The 14735-nt window shown below is 42.6% G+C and overlaps 1 protein-coding gene across 1 annotated transcript; it reads right to left on the reverse strand.

The window, feature by feature from the left end:
- Positions 1 to 8993: 8993 nt before the first annotated feature.
- LOC121540538 (serine/threonine-protein kinase pim-3) lies at positions 8994 to 13341 on the reverse strand. Its single transcript, XM_041849484.1, has 6 exons — positions 12949 to 13341; positions 12530 to 12639; positions 12369 to 12419; positions 11892 to 12255; positions 10430 to 10606; positions 8994 to 10295 (listed from the first exon to the last, which is right to left on the reverse strand). Exons 1-6 carry the CDS (start codon positions 13034 to 13036, stop codon positions 10105 to 10107), a joined length of 981 nt encoding a protein of 326 aa, XP_041705418.1. The 5' UTR covers positions 13037 to 13341; the 3' UTR covers positions 8994 to 10104.
- Between the last annotated feature and the right edge of the window lie 1394 nt (positions 13342 to 14735).

Consider the following 14735-nt stretch of genomic DNA (forward strand, 5'->3'; position numbering starts at 1 on the left):
CTGAGCAACTGGGGCTTATATAGCTTCAGGAGGAGTTGGTAAATTGGAGACAGCTGCGTCCTGACGAGGGCGCGGTGTCAGCTCTCCAATCATCAATGTTTTTCAAATCAATCAGCTGCATGTTGGGGAATTTCAGGAACTCATTTCCTGAAATACCTACATGAAAATACACAAACCACAACATAGAAACTGGGGAACGTAAAACCTTAGTAGTTTATTTATACTTCTTAATAAAGCACTATGACTGACTTTATAAGATGATTACTCATGATTTGGGTCCGTCCGACCAAATCATGGCCTGATGCCACCAACTGTAAAGGTTAGTGGCACCAGTGACACAAGGGGAAAATGTTACTCTGGAGCCCTGTATTAGTAATTAACACTTGTGTAGGTGTTGATTCAGGGGAACAGACACTCATTTACAATATCGCCTAAGTCATTAGCTTGGCTTTTATAATGTGTAAGGCAGACTGACAGACCGACAGACAGAGAACAAGTAGAAGCACAGAGTGAGAGCAGAGAAGATGCTGAGACGGATAGACAGCAAAACAGGGAGGCAAACCAAATGGCTAGAGCAGAGGCCCAGTTATAGCGGTGAGTTGTATCTCCAGTGGTGTTTTGCTTATTGTATTTATTTTAAACATGGAGGGGACCATGTCTCGCCAGTCACTGGTACAGAAAATGTTGAGAAACGCTGTACTGTACTGCCAATGTTATGTGTCAGCACAACTGCCTGTGTCTAAGTAGGGTGTGTAGGGTCAAGTTGTATGTGTGGGGAAGGGGTGTGTATGTGTGTATGGCTGGTGGCCCACTGGGGAGCGCACAGTGACGTGGGCTGGTGTGGATAAAATGCCAGGGCTGAATTCTTGTCCCAGTCCTCCCCTGTTCCCCTGTCTATTCTAAATGCATGACTGAATGCCTGCCCAAACTGGTGAGGATGTTTTTTGGATGAAATGCTGCCTGCCAAGTTCTTGTTCTTGGCCATGAATTAATTCACACATGTAATGTAGTGGGTGTCTTTGGCACCTTGGACCTACTTACTATCCCCCCTCTGCCCACACACACACACACACACACACACACACACACACACACACACACACACACACACACACACACACACACACACACACAGGCACACACAGGCACACACACACACACACACACACACACACACACAAACACACACAGGCACACACACAAACACACACACAAACTCGCACTCACAGGAAACAAAAAGACAGGAGGAAATTAAAATTCCCTTCTTTCCAAATTGATGTTATGCAACTATTCTTGTGTGCTGAAATCTCTAGGGCAATTCAACAAAAAAGAGAACCAGTGATGGCTAGTTTGTTAGTTAGTGCATCATTTGTAGACTTGTTTACAAAAAGACTACATTCATGGAAATTTCAACTGGATCTTGCAGGGTTTGGGTCCACCCTCTCTCTTGTTCATCAACTCCTTGCTTATACACATGAACAGAACAAGGATTTGTCCAAAGTAAATATGACTAAAGGGATCCTAGAATCCCATGTTCATTGTCAACGTGTTGAGATGACACATACTGATGAGGCAGATCACGAGCTTTGTGATGACGGGTAGAGACCAGTTTTTATTGATAGAGATTAACTCAAGGCTGTGGCCTCTTCCACAGCTTGGAAAGCAAAATTCGAGTTGGCTGTATTACTCATTGATGCTAAAACATCACTGCACTGAAGGCTGAGGATGACTCACAGTTTCTAGCCTGTTTCCAAAACAGAGCATAAAGCAAAACAATGATGAGTTCACCTCTCTTTGACCATGCTGAAGGTCAATACACTTCTGTTTTATTCCCATTGAACCTCCTCCTTAGACTTTCCAACACACGTATCACAAACAGCCTGATATACTGTATCATGGGAGCAGCATCATCATCATCATCATCACCTGTTGGACAGCGGCGCTGTTGGTGGAACGTGACAGAGGATGCTGGCTCTACTGATCTCAAGAAATGAGGGAGCATGGTAGTAACCCGCTCAGGGTGACACTGTACTTTTTATACCCACATGGTGCCTCCTAATGCCACAGAAATAAACACTAGCATCAGTTCTGGCTGTATTCCTATTCATGAAATCTAACCAAGGGTAAGAGTCCAGATTAGGAACAGAGTGCTGGAGAGAACACAGAATTCTCATGAGTCACTGGAAATATCAAATTAAATTGTATTTGTCACATGCGCCGAATAAAACAGGTGTAGACTTTAATGTGAAATGCTTATTTACAAGCCCTTTCCCAACAATGGAGAGTTAAAACATTTGCAAATAAGAAATAGCAACACAATTAAAAAACAAGAACGAGGCTATATACAAGGAGTACCGGTACCAAGTCAATGTGCTGGGGTATGAGGTAGTTGAGGTAACATGAACAGGTAGGTCGGGGTAAAAGTGACTAGGCAATCAGGATAGATAATAAACAGAGTAGCAGCAGCGTGTGTGTGTGTGTGTTGGAGTGTCAGTGTAGTATGTGTGGGTAGAGTCAAAGAGCCTGTGCAAGAATGGGGGTCAATGCAAATAGTCCGGGTAGCCATTTGATTAACTGTTCAGCAGTCTTATGGCTTGGGGGTAGAAGCTGTTCAGGAGCCTTTTGGTCCCAGACTTGGCGCTCCGGTACCACTTGCCGTGCGGTAGCAGAGAGAACAGTCTATGACTTGGGTGGCTGGAGTCTTTGACAATTTTTAGGGCCTTCCTCTGACACCGCCTGGTATAGATGTCCTGGATGGCAGGGAGCTCGGCCCCAGTGATTTACTGGACTGTGCGCACCACCCTCTGTAGTGCCTTGTGGTTGAATACCAAGCAGTTGCCATACCAAGTGGTGATGCAACCAGGCAAGATGCTCTCAATGGTGCAGCTGTATAACTTTTTGAGGATCTGAGGGCCCATGCCAAATCTTTGCAGCCTCCTGAGGTGGAAGAGGTGTTGTTGTGCCCTCTTCACGACTGTGTTGGTGTGTTTGGACCATGATAGGTCCTTAGTGATGTGGACACCAAGGAACTTGAAGCTCTCAACCCACTCCACTCCAGCCCTGTCGACGTGAATGGGGGCATGCATTCACATCAGCTCCTTTGTCTTACTGACGTTGAGGGAGAGGTTGTTGTCCTGGCACCACACTGCCAGGTCTCTGACCTCCTTCCTATAGGCTGTCTCATCGTCGTCGGTGATCAGGCCTACCACCGCTGTGTCGTTGGCAAACTTAATGATAGTGTTGGAGTCGTGAACAGACACGCAGTCGTGGGTGAACAGGGAGTACAAGAGGGAACTAAGCACGCACCACTGAGGGGCCCCCGTGTTGAGGGTCAGTGTGGCGGATGTGTTGTTGCCTACCCTCACCACCTGGGGGGCGGCCCATCAGGAAGTCCAGGATCCAGTTGCAGAGGGAGGTCTTTAATCCCAGGGTCCCTAGCTTAATGATGAGCTTTGGAGGGCACTATGATGTTGAACACTGAGCTGTAGTCAATGAACAGCATTCTCACTTAGGTGTTCCTTTTGTCCGGGTGGGTAAGGGCAGTGTGGAGTGCAATAGAGATTGCGTCATCTGTGGATCTGTTGGGGTGGTATGCAAATTGGAGTGGGAGCAGGGTGTCTGGGATGATGGTGTTGATATGAGCCATGACCAGCCTTTCAAAGCATTGCATGGCTACAGATGTGAGTGCAATGGGGCGATAGTCATTTAGACAGGTTACCTTGGCGTTCTTGGGCACAGGGACTATGGTGGTCTGCTTGAAACATGTAGGTATTACAGACTGGGTCAGGGAGACGTTGAACATCTCAGTGAAGACATTAGGTAGTCAATTTAATGATTTGAGGTCATTGGAATATAATATGATGACGGTACTGCATGCCAACATAAGTTATGGTGAAGGATCCTTTTTTTTTTCTCAAGACATTTACATATTGTGACATGAATGAATTACTGGACCGAGTGTGTTCTGCCTGTTTTGAAGGGTGATATTTCCTTGATAGAGATGGGGACATTGTATTTGTGTGTCAGTGTGCTGTGTTGTGAGCTGGCTGACTGTTCCGGATAACCATGCAAGGACATCTCTGTGATAACAGGAAGCAAGGAGACAGCTTTGGCAACCCGTTTGTGTTGAATTAAAGGCAATTACATAGTGCTGCTTGATCAGTTGCTCAAGATATATGCCTTGATGTAATTGATTTAGTCATCAATTTGTTTCTGAAGTGTTCTCTTCTCTTTCTATTCCTGCCGGCCTTGAGTCATGTTGCACCCACTCACAACACGCTGTCCGTCATCAACAAGCTCTCTATATGGCAAGACCAGCTTTCCCCCACTTCTTCAGAGGTCTGAGCCTTGTGGCGTTATGTGACATCAGACGTTTGCAACAGTCCTTCTCAACATGACATAGGCGGCTTGTTTCTTTGGAACAAAGAAAAATCATAGAACGTGTAATGCATGTCAATAATACAACAGTATGCTTCATTCCCTGTATGCTACACATCATTATATCAAATGTTGTGTATTAATGAATGTGTCTCCTGTTACTGTTCACCGGACCTTATGATAACTCAGCTATACAGCTGATGCCTGCTGGACTGTTCCTTTATACGGTACCGCATCCTGTTTATGTTTAGCCTCAGCCCAAACTTTGTCGCCATTACCAGCTGTTGTCTTAGCTCTCTCGAATAACACCTGTGATTGCTTTATGCCTCTCTCCCATGTCAATATGCCTTACTTATTGCTGTTTCGGTTATTTCTTATTGTACTATTTCACTGTAGAGCCCCCAGCCCACCTCAACCTGCCTTAGATAGCTTCTTTGTTAACAAACCTCCAAACGAGCTTCAATGCCATACAACACTCCTTCCGTAGCCTCCAACTGCTCTTAAACACTAGTAAAACTAAATGCATGCTCTTCAACCGAACGCTGCTTGCACCCGCCCACCCGACTAGAATCACTACTCTCGGCGGGTCTGACCTAGAGTATGTGGACAACTACAAATACCTAGGTGTCTGGTTAGACTGTAAACTCTCCTTCCAGACTCACATTAAGCATCTCCAATCAAAAGTTAGATCTAGAATCGGCTTCCTATTTCGCAACAAAGCCTCCTTCACTCATGCTGCCAAACATGCCCTCGTAAAACTGACTATCCTACCGATCCTTGACTTCGGCGATGTCATTTACAAAATAGCCTCCAACACTCTACTCAGCAAATTGGATGTAGTCTATCACAGTGCCATCCGTTTTGTCACCAAAGCCCCATATACTACCCACCATTGTGACCTGTACGCTCTTGTTGGCTGGCCCTCACAACATATTCGTCGCCAAACCCACTGGCTCCAGGTCATCTATAAATCACTGCTAGGCAAATCCCCGTCTTATCTTAGCTCACTGGTCACCATAGCAACACGCACCCGTAGTCTGCGCTCCAGCAGGTATATCTCACTGGTCATCCCCAAAGCCAACACCTCCTTTGGCCGCCATTCCTTCCAGTTCTCTGCTGCCAATGACTGGAACGAACTGCAAAAATCTCTGAAGCTGGAGACTCTTATCTCTCTCACCAACTTTAAGCGTCAGTTGTCAGAGCAGCTTATCGATCACTGCACCTGTACACAGCCATTCTGAAATTAGCCCACCCAACTACCTCATCCCCATATTGTTATTTATTTTGCTAATTTGCACCCCAGTATCTCTATTTGAACATCATCTTTTGCACATCTATCATTCCAGTGTTTAATATACGAAATTGTAACTATTTTGCACAATGGCCTATTTATTGCCTTACCTCCATAACTTACTACATTCGCACACACTGTATATATATATTTTCTGTTGTATTTTTGACTTTATGTTTTGTTTACCCCATATGTAACTCTGTGTTGTTGTTTTTATCGCACTGCTTTGCTTTATCTTGGCCAGGTCGCAGTTGTAAATGAGAACTTGTTCTCAACTGGCTTACCTGGTTAAATAAAGGTTAAATAAAAAAAATAAAAAAATAAGTATTAATGTATTATTGAGTAATTCCCTTACAGTTACCCTGGAATAATGGTAATATTTTATGTTGGTGTTTTGAGCTGCTAGAATGTCCATGCAAGTTGAGGTAGACACTACCTTCATGATGGTATATGATGGTTGATGAGCTGTGAACAGCTGTCTTAGTCCTTAGACAGGAATTATGCCCTGAGGAGGCCCTGATTGATCATATGGAGAGGGAATGATAGGATGTTTCTCCTTCACTGATTCACAAATGCCTCCCCTTATTGAACCCATCACTAGGCATGGTTATGGCTGATTTTGACAACTGTCAAACTGTCAAATCATTCTTCTGATGGTGTGAACGTGGCTATTATTACAGATGGTTCAACTTGTTAACTACATCTGAGGGTCAAAAATCTGCTATACTCTAATCACCTAGTTTATTTTATTGTTGATTGGTCATTGAATAGGCCTAAGTGACTTTCTTTACTAAAGAAAGAACTTTCATAAAAAAGACAGCAAGGCACTGTTTGCTAATTTAAGCTTTACATGGGCAGGATTTTCTGGTTGTGTTACTGTTTGCCTATAGCATATGAGACAGAAGGCCTCTTGATGAAGCTGTGGGACATTTACATGTCAGGGCAGAGAGACAATGCCCTATTACCCAAGGTACTTAGCAGACAGCTGTCAAGACACATATGGGAGGAATGCTACATTGGGCTGATTACAGTGGGGGAAAAAAGTATTTAGTCAGCCACCAATTGTGCAAGTTCTCCCACTTAAAAAGATGAGAGAGGCCTGTAATTTTCATCATAGGTACACGTCAACTATGACAGACAAAATGAGAAAAAAAAATCCAGAAAATCACATTGTAGGATTTTTTATGAATTTATTTGCAAATTATGGTGGAAAATAAGTATTTGGTCAATAACAAAAGTTTCTCAATACTTTGTTATATACCCTTTGTTGGCAATGACACAGGTCAAACGTTTTCTGTAAGTCTTCACAAGGTTTTCACACACTGTTGCTGGTATTTTGGCCCATTCCTCCATGCAGATCTCCTCTAGAGCAGTGATGTTTTGGGGCTGTCGCTGGGCAACACTGACTTTCAACTCCCTCCAAAGATTTTCTATGGGGTTGAGATCTGGAGACTGGCTAGGCCACTCCAGGACCTTGAAATGCTTCTTACGAAGCCACTCCTTCGTTGCCCGGGCAGTGTGTTTGGGATCATTGTCATGCTGAAAGACCCAGCCACGTTTCATCTTCAATGCCCTTGCTGATGGAAGGAGGTTTTCACTCAAAATCTCACGATACATGGCCCCATTCATTCTTTCCTTTACCGGATCAGTCGTCCTGGTCCCTTTGCAGAAAAAACAGCCCCAAAGCATGATGTTTCCACCCCCATGCTTCACAGTAGGTATGGTGTTCTTTGGATGCAACTCAGCATTCTTTGTCCTCCAAACACGACGAGTTGAGTTTTTACCAAAAAGTTCTATTTTGGTTTCATCTGACCATATGACATTCTCCCAATCCTCTTCTGGATCATCCAAATGCACTCTAGCAAACTTCAGACGGGCCTGGACATGTACTGGCTTAAGCAGGGGGACACGTCTGGCACTGCAGGATTTGAGTCCCTGGCGGCGTAGTGTGTTACTGATGGTAGGCTTTGTTACTTTGGTCCCAGCTCTCTGCAGGTCATTCACTAGGTCCCCCCGTGTGGTTCTGGGATTTTTGCTCACCGTTCTTGTGATCATTTTGACCCCACGGGGTGAAATCTTGCGTGGAGCCCCAGATCGAGGGAGATTATCAGTGGTCTTGTATGTCTTCCATTTCCTAATAATTGCTCCCACAGTTGATTTCTTCAAACCAAGCTGCTTACCTATTGCAGATTCAGTCTTCCCAGCCTGGTGCAGGTCTACAATTTTGTTTCTGGTGTCCTTTGACAGCTCTTTGGTCTTGGCCATAGTGGAGTTTGGAGTGTGACTGTTTGAGGTTGTGGACAGGTGTCTTTTATACTGATAACAAGTTCAAACAGGTGCCATGAATACAGGTAACGAGTGGAGGACAGAGGAGCCTCTTAAAGAAGAAGTTACAGGTCTGTGAGAGCCAGAAATCTTGCTTGTTTGTAGGTGACCAAATACTTATTTTCCACCATAATTTGCAAATAAATTCATAAAAAATCCTACAATGTGATTTTCTGGATTTTTTTTCTCTCAATTCGTCTGTCATAGTTGACGTGTACCTATGATGAAAATTACAGGCCTCTCTCATCTTTTTAAGTGGGAGAACTTGCACAATTGGTGGCTGACTAAATACTTTTTTCCCCCACTGTATGTACATTGTGTTCAACGTTAGAGCTTTTCCCCAGAGAGAAAACCAGTCCTGGCTTAGCATCCAACAAAGCAATAATAATATATGCCATTTAGTAGACACTTTTATCGAAAGCGATTTCCAGTCATTGTGCATACATTTTACTTATGGGTGGTCCCAGGAATCAAACCCACTACCCTGGTATTACAAGCACCATGCTCTACCAACTGAGCTACAGAGGATGTGTAAGCAAGGTGATTCACCTATATTGATTGGTGTGCCAGTCTTAAACGTACTGCAAGGTTACCCAGTTGATGAAATGTTGATTGACAAGTGATGCTTGTTCGGCGCTCACGCCCAAGAATAAAACAAGGCATCTATTCTCTGCTGGAGTTGAAACCTGAGCATAGTGCATGTGTGTTGTTGGTTACTTATGCCATAGGGGGCAGCATCATATCACTGGAACGCTTGGTGTCAATGCTATTCCTGGGATCTTATGACTCAGATGTTAGTCATTGTTGTAGTCAGTGCATCATATGAAAATGACTCATAGTATGATTGCTGTGCATGTGGTAGCAGGAAAGTGGCTATGACTAGTTAACGTTATTCCAAAACATGAGTATTGTCTCATGTTATTTTGTGATGAGTATTGTTTGTGAAGAGTAGTTTATGTATGACTATTCAAACGTGTCACAGAGACCTCACACAAAGTAATTAATATACAAAAGGTTTATTTGAAATTTTGGTATGAAAATAATCTCCCATCATTATTTCACCCATTTTGAATTTAAACTCACATTTCAGTCTCATTGAAGGCATTAATGAGATTTAAGATTGGGTCAACCACAAGTTCAATTGTTTTGTTCTTATTTTTCAATAGATAACCAATATAGAACAATTGTGATTTCTAAATGAGAAATTACCGGAATGCAAAAAAGGCCATGTATAATTTTATTTCTGGGATTTCCTTAAATTGATAAAATAAATAAATAGCCACAGTGTGGAATGTCTAGTACAAATAAATAATTTTACATGGGAGAATGTACATAAATATACATACTAATAGTAAGAAGAAATGAAAAAGTCCATGAATATTGCATTGATTGTGCATTTCACACACAGGTCCCAGCCAAGCCAAGATTGGGGCTGTGTAGTGTCAGCAGAGATGGGGTACAGAAACGCAAGTGTATGAAACCCTACGACGCCATTGAGGGAGAGAGGTTTTGATGCTTTCGGTACACATTCAGAGAAACAGATGATGAACCCCATTTCCGCACAGCTGTGCAGACATTTACAGTGAAAGAGCAGCAGAAAGTTTGTGGTGTGGATGAGTGTGCGTTTCAAGTATTCCACCATGTCGGTGGGTGGGATCCTGCATCACATGGTCCTGTCATGGGATTGGTTCTTTGCGAGATGGGGTTACTCTGGTTAGGTATTTCTCATGCAGACGACCCAACGCAAGGTTCATATGACTACAGCCACACCAAAGCAGCAAAAAAATATTTTAAAAAAGGCACTCCAAATCAATGAAAATACAAAAACAAAGTTCATGCTCTATAAGAGCAGCCAGGAGATCTGGATATAAGGGGGTTACAGAACATGAACCAGCTAAAAATAAATCTTGAAATAAAAGAATGCTGGTCAAACCACCCAAGTAACAAGTTCCCAGGTGAGGAAACATTTCCTCAAAATAACAATGACAGAGTTAGAGGAAAACCATAAATTATAGTTGCCAACGAAAAGTCCTGTTAACACGCTCCTATTGAGACTGAGGAACCACAAGTCCACAGGTCTGCAAATGTCCCCTTCACACAAGGTTGTCCAATCAGAGGCTTTCTTTGCTTGAGTTTGTGCTTGATGAGGAGTCAGGGGTAATTGCATGCAGCGTGATGTCACAACTCTCCATTTTTGAGTCGTCGATTGGGACACGCATCCACGGGTGGTCAAAGATCTGCTCCAGTGTGGGTCTGTCAGAGGGCCTGAGGCAGAGGCACAACTTGATCAGTTGTTGACACTCTGTGGAGAGAGCGAGAGAATGAGAGGTTTAACACCTGAAACCCACTGGAGGACCAACACAGGCAGGCAGGTTGACAGACATACAATGTAAACTAAAGGAGACAGCAGCATGGGGGACAGAGTGAGACGCGTACCAGTAGACACTTTCCTCCTGAAAAACAGGCATCCCCCAAGGATCTCCTCATCTTGTTCAAAGGGTATGTCGCCACACACCATGTCGTATAGCAGCACGCCAAGTGACCATACCGTTGCAGACCGTCCGTGGTACCTATGGAATCGGATCCACTCTGGTGGACTGTATACCCTTGTGCCTGAAAAGGGTGGAAAAGACAAAGACAATTTTACATTTCAGAATGTGGTACTAATAGTTGAACCTAAAACAGAAAGATATAGGCAAACGATGCACTTGTGTGTAATGAACCCATCCTTGGATGTGAACCAGACTGCAACACCATAAAGGAGATTTCAGTCAGCTGACAGCTCTTGAAGTGTCAATTGCATACTCTTATTCTCCTTCTCAAAACCCATTGGATGAGAAAGCCAGAGGTCCCGCCCCTCTGACCTTGTCCTCCAATGGGTTGAGAAGGAGAGAGGATCTTCCCATAGAAAAACCCACCAGCCAGTCTGATCCCTCCCCCCACCCCTGCAGTGTCTACACTGTCTGCGTGGTGCCTGAGGCTGACTAGAAAATACTAGGGGGAAGACCAAATACATTTCAGTCATTTAGCAGACGCACAGCAACTGCTAATTTTAGGCCACAATAATTGGTTTTGTTTCTTGAAATAACCCCTACACGTCCTCCCCATAACAAAGAACCATTTTCCTCCCCATTACTGTGACCCCCCCCCCCAGGGCACGAGTAACTTGGATACCAAACAAAAACAGGAAGCGTGATGTGGGCCTTCACATGCATCCAAGACTCAGGTTTCACAACAAACAGATGTTACATGGCAGCTGACCATTTTTAAAGTAGCCAATCATTTAAAAAGTGCTGTGTGCAACAATGTTTCTACCCCCATTCTATGAATCTGCAGGCAATAATGTAACAAACACATTGTTATTAACATTTAGTTTAACAAAGTAGCAAATTCAATTGAACTAGGATTTACAATAGATATTTCCAAAGCCTTAAAAAAGATAGGGGACTATGAATGGTGTTAAATGTGGCCCCAATAGTGGGATAGGCTATAAGCAAGGTGTGAGGAAAAGCTGCATCACCATCCAGGTTGCTTTGAACGTTAAAAGGTAATTGCAATGGCCAATATTCATCAACTGACTGTGTTAAACTGCAACAAGTCAAGAAATGCACGCCATGGACCTACCGTCAAAGTCTGTGTAAACGGTGTTTAACAAAGTAGCAAATTCAATTGAACTAGGATTTACAATAGATATTTCCAAAGCCTTAAAAAAGATAGGGGACTATGAATGGTGTTAAATGTGGCCCCAATAGTGGGATAGGCTATAAGCAAGGTGTGAGGAAAAGCTGCATCACCATCCAGGTTGCTTTGAACGTTAAAAGGTAATTGCAATGGCCAATATTCATCAACTGACTGTGTTAAACTGCAACAAGTCAAGAAATGCACGCCATGGACCTACCGTCAAAGTCTGTGTAAACGGTGTCCTTGAGAATCGCCCCTGAACCAAAGTCAATGAGCTTGAGTTCTCCGCTGCGTAGATCCACGAGCAGGTTCTCATCTTTGATGTCCCTATGGACCACTCCACAATTGTAGCAATGTCGTACCGCTTCCAAGACCTGACGGAAAAATCCACGCGCTGTGTCTTCGTCCAAAGCTCCCTTCTCGGTTATATAGTCAAACAAATCCTTGACAGTCTCCGGTCGTTCCATGATTATTAACCAGCCATCGGGTCGCTCGTACCAATCAATCAGCTTTATAACGCCTCGGAAAGTGGTGCCCACCTTTTTCAAGAGCAGAATCTCCAGAGGCACCAATGAACCGTTCTTTAAATGAAACAATAGCAGATGGTTACAATGTAATCCCAAACAACAATTTGCGGGAATAACCTACATTCAAATAGCAAATAATACAAAAACACGTAGGATATAATACTTACAAGGGTACCCCATTCCGTAACTCTCTCTTTGGCTACATGTTTTACAGCAACCTGGAATAAAAAAAAGGCATAGTGATAATGAGAACCGCATCAGTGGACGCAGCGAACATTGCGGCCATGTGGTGCGATCAAAACAAAGCAGTTTAAAATGTTCCCCTTACCGGCAAACAGTCTGAAATCCGACTACCAGCGTAGACCGTACCGAACCCCCCGCTTCCTAGTACGGATCCCACCTGGTATACTTTATCGAATGGCTCCTTCTCCACCTTCACTGTTAATTAAATTTAAATTTAAATGTAGTTGCAATCTCAAACAACCTTCAGGCACAAAATGCGCTCCAGCACGAGGGTTTCAAAATGGCTCCAGATTTAAGGTCAGACTTGCCGGCAAATCCTCCAATGTCTGACATGTCAAATAATCACGAAACTATATTGGAAAAGATTCTGTAATAGCCTACAATAATAGCTACCACTAATGCCCATTTATTGACGCAGTCGTTTCATATCATGTGGGTCCAACTGAGCTGTAACGTTATAGGAAATAACCTAATGTCACATAATTACGTAGGGAAATTCCATACCTTGCTGCTGAAGCTGTATTTTCACTGGCAAATCCATGTTGGACGTGCTGCAAATATGGGAAAATGAGCCAAATTTGGACAGTAACATTATTGTTCGTTCCCAAAAATTTACTCCCAATTCAGGTTCTGAAAATTATGTCCAATTGCGCACAAGGACACCGAAATGCCAAGGATAAAAGGCAGACCCGTCTCTGATTTCACTGTGAGAATAACGTTGAAAAGTATTAGGCCAACAAATAAAATAATGTTGTTATTCACTTCAGATCAAAATCCCGAAAATGTTTCCTTCTGCGCACATGTGTTATTGTGAGCTTTAAAAAGTACCAGTAAGCCACTTCGAGATGTGCCCGATGATTCTCCTCACGCACTCTGTAATCTCTGGCTGTAACGAGGTCGAGGCTACTCTTTAAAGCCAATATTATTACTCGTAAAGGGTGTAGTGGAGATCCCTCCGCCTTCTCGTTTTTTCCCCCTTCAAATTAGACTATTAATTTCTCGGATTTCAGACACCTCACGATTGTTTCAACAAATCTAAACCTTGATGAGTTAACATATATAGACTCAAACTCAATTCTAAAATGTATTTAAAAGACATGCACTATTTTCATGTAGTAGGTCTACGAGACGCCCAAGGATCTTCTGACTGAGTAGTGCATTGTTTCATTAGAGAAATGGTCCATGCTATCCGGAATCCTTGGGACGTCCCTATCCTAAATCCTACCCTTAACCTTAACCATAACACCTTACCTAACCCTAACCTTAACCATTATCGTAACTATTTTACATTTAAACTTCAATGGGGTAAGGAAATAGAGGACTGATTTGCATCCAGTCAAATTTAGCCAATCCTATTTCCGGTATGTTGGTGACCAAGAACAGAATAAACAGGAATATTAATTTAACTGCAGGCCTATGTGGCGGCAATGTATTTTTCCCACCTTCTCACTTGAACTTTGGAATTACATAATAATAAAGCATATGTAAAGTTAATTGGTAGAAGTATTTTCCATACATGAACATGCATGACTTCAATGGTATTAATTCAATTGTCCATCAAAATGTCCTCTTTCCCCCAAATGTTTATACTGTAAGAAGAAAATCCCTAACAGGATTGTATTGCTTCTGTCAGTCAGTGGTGTAAAGTACTAAAGTAAAAATACTTTAAAGTACTGCTTAAGTAGTTTTTTTGTGGTATCTGTACTTTACTTTACTATTTCTATTTTTGACAACTTTTACTTTTACTTCGCTACATTCCTAAAGAAAATAATGTACTTTATACTCCGTACATTTTCCCTGACACACAAAAGTACTCGTTACATTTTGAATGCTTAGCAGGACAAGAAAATGGTCCAATTCACACACTTATCAAGAGATCAACCCTGGTCATCTCTACTGCCTCTGATCTGGCGGACTCACTAAACACAAATGCTTGGTTTGTAAATGATGTCTGAGTGTTGGAGTGTCCCCCCGACTATCGATAAATAAAAATTGTGCTGTCTGGTTTTCTTAATATAAGTCTTTGTACGCAAATGTATGCACTCACTAACTGTAAGTCGCTCCGGATAAGAGTGTCTGCTAAACGACTAAAATGTCAAATTTGAAATGATTTATACTTTTACTTTTTATACTGAAGTATATTTTAGCAATTATATTTATTTTTGATACTTATGTATATTTAAAACCAAATACTTTTAGACTTTTACTCAAGTAGTATTTTACTGGGTGACTTTTACTTGAGTCATTTTCTATTAAGGTATCTTTACTTTTACTCAAGTATGACAATTGGG

This window comes from Coregonus clupeaformis, chromosome 26 (assembly GCF_020615455.1).
Source record: "Coregonus clupeaformis isolate EN_2021a chromosome 26, ASM2061545v1, whole genome shotgun sequence".
Classification (NCBI taxonomy): domain Eukaryota; kingdom Metazoa; phylum Chordata; class Actinopteri; order Salmoniformes; family Salmonidae; genus Coregonus; species Coregonus clupeaformis.